The 7,614-nt window shown below is 32.7% G+C and overlaps 2 protein-coding genes across 2 annotated transcripts; one reads left to right on the top strand and one right to left on the bottom strand.

The window, feature by feature from the left end:
- The first annotated feature begins 1,354 nt into the window (after nucleotides 1-1,354).
- Spf45 (splicing factor 45) lies at nucleotides 1,355-3,595 on the top strand. The gene is made up of 4 exons (XM_066299876.1): nucleotides 1,355-1,781; nucleotides 2,534-2,789; nucleotides 2,850-3,226; nucleotides 3,274-3,595. Exons 1-4 carry the CDS (start codon nucleotides 1,500-1,502, stop codon nucleotides 3,559-3,561), a joined length of 1,203 nt encoding a protein of 400 aa, XP_066155973.1. The 5' UTR covers nucleotides 1,355-1,499; the 3' UTR covers nucleotides 3,562-3,595.
- On the bottom strand, nucleotides 3,389-5,691 carry LOC136348749 (uncharacterized). Its single transcript, XM_066299879.1, has 4 exons — nucleotides 5,443-5,691; nucleotides 5,223-5,383; nucleotides 3,968-4,117; nucleotides 3,389-3,915 (listed from the first exon to the last, which is right to left on the bottom strand). The coding sequence occupies exons 1-4, from the start codon at nucleotides 5,540-5,542 to the stop codon at nucleotides 3,679-3,681; spliced, it is 648 nt and encodes a 215-aa protein (XP_066155976.1). The 5' UTR covers nucleotides 5,543-5,691; the 3' UTR covers nucleotides 3,389-3,678.
- Between the last annotated feature and the right edge of the window lie 1,923 nt (nucleotides 5,692-7,614).

Genomic DNA, 7,614 nt, shown 5'->3' with positions numbered 1-7,614 from the left:
TTATATTATGGCACCGACTCACTGTATCCCAGGGTAAAAAAATCTAAGAACTAACAGAGAATCAAAAGATAATTCTATCAAATAAAAAAAAATGCAAGCGGCCCCATTAAACAAAATTACACTTTATGACGTCTCGACTTTTTGGGGACATCCCGCAGGGTTGTCACTAATTTTAAAATTCGCCTTCATTAGCCCCATATACATCCTGATAATTTATTTTTTTTTATTTAGTCACAAATAAATTCACAGGAGTCCGAAGGGCTGTTAAAAGGACCCCCCTATATAACTTCGTAGTCAAGAGTTGAAATTAATTCTGTGATTTATTTACTTAATAAATGCTCCAAATCTGGTTAAAATTCTTCTTCTAATTTATTTTTTTAATCACTTGTTTGTCACACATTATATATTTTTGCAACAGTTTTTGAAAGGATATTTTCAGAGCCAATATATTTCCACCATTAGAGCATATTTAGTATTTATTATTCCAGGACCAAACAGATACGTTAAAGTCCTCTTTTTACTGGTGCCTGAGATGGTTTTCGTAATCGTCAGTGTGGTCCTGTTCATCAAAACTACCTCCTATTATATGAAAGTTAAAAGTGAGATCCAAAGATTGAGTGTTACGACAGAAAGCATCAGGAAGTACAGTTTCGACACGGGACGGTAATAAACAATATTAACAAATACAGTTAAGTTTTAATTAACAGCTTGTTTTATTAGGTTAGTGCTGGTTATCAAATTGGCAGTCCTGATGGGTTTTATTTGGATAGGCGACCTTGCCTTATCCTTCATCGATATTACGATTAAATATCTCAATGATAATGTTTATGCTGTAATGCAGATTGTAGTCGACAACATAACTGGTCTTCAAGGTAGAAGAGTAATTTTTAAAGCTACCGTTACGGAAGAATACTAATGATCATTATTTTGAACGTTTAGGTGTGTTCATCTTTGTTATCTTTATATGCAAAAAACGAATCACTGCAGATCTCAGACACAGAGTTACAGGATTAATGGAAGAGAGACAAATTTCGGGTTCTTCCTCACTCCCTCCTAGGCATTAAGCCTACGATTTTGCGATGCAAACGTACCTTGTGAATAAACAGATGTTTTAAATGTGCTATATATGAAGAGTAAAATTAACTATAATTTAAACGTGTCATATTCTTTCGTATAGGAAATATAATATGAGTGCACTTTAGTATTATATTTAAGATCGTTCCTATAGTGTGTAATGATTATCTATGATAAAATAAATTAAAAGCATACCAGACTACGTCACGTAATTTACTGTTGCTTCAATGATGACAGCACTGCCAATGGCGGAGAGTCGCTTGTTTTATGTCTATAGCATGTCACTTCATGACCATACTTGATTAGTCAATATAAATAAAACAAGTGGAAAGTACAAAATAACTTTAATTTTCCAACATTACTCTTAACTTTCTTACGCTTAACGTTCCCCTAGCATACGTCGTAAATTATCACACTATATATCAATGATGTCGCTGTATGACGACTACGAGACGACCACGCAAGAAAAGATTCAGGGCTGGTCTTCAGGAATAAAATTGCTCCAGTCCCAACTGCAGCTCAAAAAAGCCTCTGTAACTCAGCCTAAAAGGGATCAAGCTCGTAAAGTTAGCTTAGCTCCTGTGATTGATTTAAAGAGCAAAAGGGAAGAGGACGAAGGGTTGCTTCCATTCACTCCCAGACCTGACAATCGCTTGCCTATTTTAAGTGGTCCCATTGGCATATATGGAAGTGAATTTGATTGGAAGGTAAGATCTTTGATGCTTTGGTTTTCCATTGCATGTAATTTTTACTTTAATGTGTTTATACACAAAAAAATTACCATTCATTTGCTATTTACTAAAATTTGGCTATTTTATGTTACAGGTTATCTTATTCGATTTATTAGATAAAATGTCTAAGTTTTTTTTTATCATTATTAGAATCATATTAGTGATAATTATGTCCTTTTGGCAAATAGAATTTCAATTCATAATACAAATATTAAAATTCTATCATGTCACTAAGAATACTTCTAAGTAACTAATGAGTACAATATCTTTAATTTAACATCTGTAACATCTGAAATATTAACATAGAGATACTTTCTTCCTTTTTTGGTAAGTAAAATTCTTTTGTAGGGTTCTTTTAAATTGAAAAAAAAAACATTTAAACAAAACTGTATTAGAAATTTCAAAGTTGACTTTAACAACTTTTGTCTGCTCTATAGCACTTTTTAATTTTCCTCACATTTGTGTCAGTTTTGCTTTGAAAACATTGTTTACAAACTTTCATCATCAGATAGCAACTGAACCCAACAAAAAAGAGGTGTAACTCAATGCAGAATCTGTATATCTTCATCAATTAGGCTAACACACCAAGAGTATTATAATACTCATGCGATTTATAATACTTCTGCTCTCAGTTGGCTTGACTATTCATGGATGAACACTATATATATCTTAATGTTGAAACAAAAAAAGTGTGATATTGAATTCAACACAATTTTTTGGTTTAAAAGGTAATTGATGAATATGATCCTTTGTGGCCAAATGAGTATGAAAAAGTGGTCAAAGAAATCAGGGAAAGTCGAGATAAAGATATTGACCGAGATAGGGAAAGAGAGAGAGAGCGAGAAAGGGAAAGGGACATTGAGAGGAGAAAAGACAGAAAACGTAAGAGTAGATTCAGTGAACCTGATGACAGTCCACCACATCAAATACCTGCAGTTTCCACCCCACAAATGAGTCAACCTTCTATTGGAAGTGGATTTGCTGGTACTTAAAACCAAATTACTCTTCAATTTAATTTATACTACAAGAAAAATTGTGACATAGGACGATGGGCAGATGATGAAGAAGAAGAGGAGCGTCCAAAACCTGTCAGACCTACTGGTGGTGTTGCTATAGCACCTCCTCCGAGTTTGCAAGATACTCCTGCAGAAGCTTCACCAATTTTCCCCAATAAGCCCCAACCGACTCCTTATGGAGGTTCAGTGGCTGCGAAGATAATGGCAAGATATGGCTTTAAGGAAGGGCAAGGTTTGGGTCGAATGGAACAAGGCATGTCGAGTGCCCTTCAAGTGGAGAAAACATCCAAAAGGGGGGGAAGAATTGTCCATGAAAAAGACATTATGCCACCTCCGCCCCCTGTTGTAGATTTTCCAGAGAAAAAAGATCCTCCGATTACGGAAATTATGAAGAATCCCAGCAAGGTAAAGGTGGAAAATATTTATGCAAGTTAATTTTGAATATTGTTTAGGTGGTTCTCCTTAAAAACATGGTGGGTCCCGGTGAGGTCGATGACGATTTGGAGCCTGAGGTGAAAGACGAATGCAACACTAAATACGGTCCAGTGGCCAGCTGTATTATACATGAAGTTCCTAATGTTATACCAGAAGAAACTGTAAGAATTTTCGTGGAGTTTCAGCGCATCGAGAGCGCCATCAAAGCAGTAGTGGACTTGAACGGCCGGTTCTTTGGGGGACGTCTAGTTAAAGCGACATTTTATGATACTGAAAAATTTGATAATTTGCAATTGATGGATTAAAAGAACAATTATTATATTAAAGTTATAATTGATATATTTTTCGTAATTTTTCCTGGTACCAATATAGATATATACATACATAATAAATTTACAAAATAATTGGTCATATTCAGAACATTATTGTTCCAACCTTGCGTATTGCCCATCATTAATAAGCGTCATAAACACATCCTTACCGGCACTGTTTAGCAATTTATCAACTGCTTCTTTTCTTACAGGGTTTGATAATTCAATTCGTTTGAGTTTTGTATCTAAGTCATACATTTTCAGGGCAATCTCTATCTTCTCCAGAAGCTGGTGGCAGGTTTTTAAAGCTTCCATTCGTCTTTTTAAAGCATCTAAATAGTATTTTTCCTGTAACAATTTGATTTTATGGAAAATCTGTACTAAAAAAAGGTCTACTGACAATTTTGTAATTATTTTCTAAGATATAGAGTTCTTCTTTTTTCTCCATCAGTATTTCTTCTTCTAGTATGTCTTCATTTGCAGCCTCACAAACCATCGAAAATTTGGATTGAATTGGTTCAGGTGGTGCAAGAATATTGGAAAGTTCATTCTAAAAAACGATTATGCATGCTCTCTAGGTGCATATTTGTTTCTCCAGAAGGATAGTACATAAGTGGTATAATCTAGATTTTCCGAAAATGATAACATCTGAACCAGACTTTTGATGAAATCTGTATAAAAATTGGGTAGCAACAGAAAAAATTAGATAAAAAACATCCGGGGTGATCACTGATGATAACCAATTACCGAATTAGAATTCAGTAGTTGGCACTTATTAAACGCGCTCGCAATACTTTGAAGATTTTATTAATATGCTAACTATATGTATTTTATAATGTTTATGAAAAAAGCCAGCTAAGATTAAATGACGACATTAAAATTGGTGATAAAAGACCAATTGCGCAGATTTCGCCTGTCATGTTCAAGTGATATACAATATTAGGAAATGTAATAAAAAATTCTTGGAGAAATTTGAGGAGGTAAATCCTAATGTGATTGATCAATAGAAAGATGAAGATATATAATCACTCTTCCTACATTGGCAGAAAAGCTAGGATTATAATACCTTAAATGAGTGTAATAGTCCTATGAAACAATGGTTACTAGGAAATAAAAGAGCAATGGACACAATAAATTATTATAACATTTTAAGGAGTGCGAAAAATTTGAAAGAGGTGGAACAAAACAAAGAAACAGTCAGTGGTCATATAACACATGAAGAAGCAATAACTTACTTTGATAAATACATAGCAAAGGCAAAAGATAAATGGGAAAAGTTTTGCTATTTGTTTCTTGCAGACAAACTGCGAAACGGAGATTTAAGAAACATAAATTTTTTTCAAAAATAGTGTCAACTTAATAAGTAAATTATCAAGTACATAATGTAAAGAAACTACTAAAAAATTGTCAGACATCTGCATCTCAGTGTAAGGTCTCTCCAAGATTTTAGAGTTATATTGTAATGTCATTATTAGTAATTATCGTGTAGTTTACTACAAAAATGTATGTTTTTTTATTTGCCTACACTGATTTATTTATAAAATAAACAATTCCTATATTTTTACAAATCAAATTTGATTGTTCTAACAAAACAGTTGCTTCAGACAATGACTTGCAATAATTAGTTCGGATAATCTAGGTTCCCACGTACTTACATAAAAAACCTCCAAGCTAGGCTCTAACTGAGAGCAAAATTGCTTATACTTCTCAATAAGCATATTACTAATGAGCTCTGTACTCAGATTGGTTTTCTGCTCATACCATCTTGCCAAATAAACCATTAAGATTTTTACTTTTTTTTCTATGTATACCTTATCTGAAAAGTATTCTTATTTACGAAAAATGTTTAAAATTTACGTTTAAATAATAACTTACAATCCATAAAGATTTTTGCAGATGAAAGTCCATAGTGAGCAATTTGATCTTCGTGTAACTTTGCAATGGAATCGCTTACTTCCAGTTTGTAAAAAGACATCTTACGCACCTCTAATTCACATTTATGTAACTGCAAAAGGAAAAATATTGCTAATTTACTTAAACATAAACAAAAATTAATTTTAATTCGTAACGGCTATTGCTAACGGTTTTACATTCCTAACTTCAATCTTGAAGATGTCTGACAGATTGACATAAACCAGCTGTTAGTTAACAAAGGACTTGTAAAGAATGTATATCTTATACATTAATTGAACTGATTAATTGAAATTGATTACTCATTTTCCATTAAAATTGTAATTAATTCATTAAAGTGTCAAAAAAATAATAGATGTTAGGCTTTCCTAGTTCTAAATACAGTACGTTACACGGTACCAACGACAATAAATCAATTAATTCATAATATAATGCAGCTATGGGGTAAACTTTGTTTGTGTCGGAAATCCCCTTGGAATGCGTTCCATTTAAAAACGCCTATTACATCGCTAAGCCAACCCTCGATTTTCATTGGTTGAAATGGATATGCATAAATTTTACGATTTGAACAGACGCATATTTTTTTATACGATTATTTATACGATAATTATATTATATATGAGATTAAAGAATCTGTTATCAAATATGTGGACCAACTCGAAGCGATTATGAATGTCCACATACAGGTAGTATTGGATTGGTGTATCTGCTCAGAATCATCGACTGATTAGACTCTTTCCGTTTGATCACCGTGACGATCCCGCCCGGAACCACGTAAGCAGTTTTGAAATTTATTTGTGCATCTAAATTCGACCTTTTTAAGTGCATTCACATCTACAGTTTGCGACAAAATTGAGCGCACCTTGTTCAAAATCAATTGTTTCATATCCTTTGGGTCGTAATCAACTTTATTTGAACAAGGAGTTTAAGGCATCTATTATGTTATTCAAAACATCGTTAGTCCAAATAAAGGAATTAAATAATTGCATATTAGCGTTAATCGGCGATTTAATATAAAAATGCTATGGTAGTTACGCAAAAACTGAGCTTAAAAAGAACCAAATAACAACAAAAAAGAAAAAAATTCATAAAAACTCATGGGAGTGCTCTTCATAAAAGTTTTGATTTGTCAGTACTGCGTAGACAAGTTCAAATGCAACACAGTTGTGAGAGGGCTATTATAAATATACAGTGTGTACATAAAATATAGAATAAATTCATTTTTTTGGTCTAAAATTAAATTAATGACGAATTCCTGGACACGCCGACTTTAGTTTGAGATTCCTCATATTTTGGTTGGACAATATGGACTGTGAAGTCATCATAGTTCTAGACGTGGTGTTCATTTTTTTTAATGATAATCCCTGTTTTTGATAATTTTCTGTAAAAACGTGCACCTTTTTACGTACTGAATATAATGTTTTTCATTATGATACATAACAAATTTTTTGATAAATTCTCAAATAAAAAAAAATATTTTCTATTCGGATATTTGTTGTTATGTAAAACACACATCTTTATTGTGTTCGCGCTCTATCGCCATTGCGAATCATTACAAGAATTTCAAAATTTTTTTTCTATGAATAAATGCATTATGACGCAATTTTCATTTGAAATTAAACATTCACGAAGACGAGCCAAAACTTACAAACATGAAAATTTAAACATTATTGGATTGTTTCGTGTTAAACGAGTAAAAATGCCTTTTCTATGAAAATAAATAAACAGACCTATCAAATAAATCAACGAAAAATTACCCCGATCCGTTTAATGCGTGTCCATTTTGCGGTAAGTACCATATAGAAAAATATATTTTTAAGAATTTATAAAAAAGTTGCTACATAACATTGTAAAAGCTAATGTTGTGTAGGTAAAAAAGTACGCCCTTTCTCAGAAAATGATCTAAAACGTGGGTGACCGTTAAAAAAATTCAAACTGGCGTCATATCTGGAAATAATAGTGACGTCACAGGTCACATTGTCCAACCAAAATTCGTGGAATTTTAAACTAAAGTCGACGTATACAAAAATTAAAATTTTTTTTTAGTCCCATACTGAGAAAATGAATTTATTCCATACGCTACGTGCACCCCCTATAAATTCCCAATAGAAAATTTTCCTGATGAAGACTGGGCGA

Source organism: Euwallacea fornicatus, chromosome 35, assembly GCF_040115645.1.
Source record: "Euwallacea fornicatus isolate EFF26 chromosome 35, ASM4011564v1, whole genome shotgun sequence".
Lineage (NCBI taxonomy): Eukaryota > Metazoa > Arthropoda > Insecta > Coleoptera > Curculionidae > Euwallacea > Euwallacea fornicatus.
This window is presented reverse-complemented; position numbering and strand designations above follow the sequence as displayed.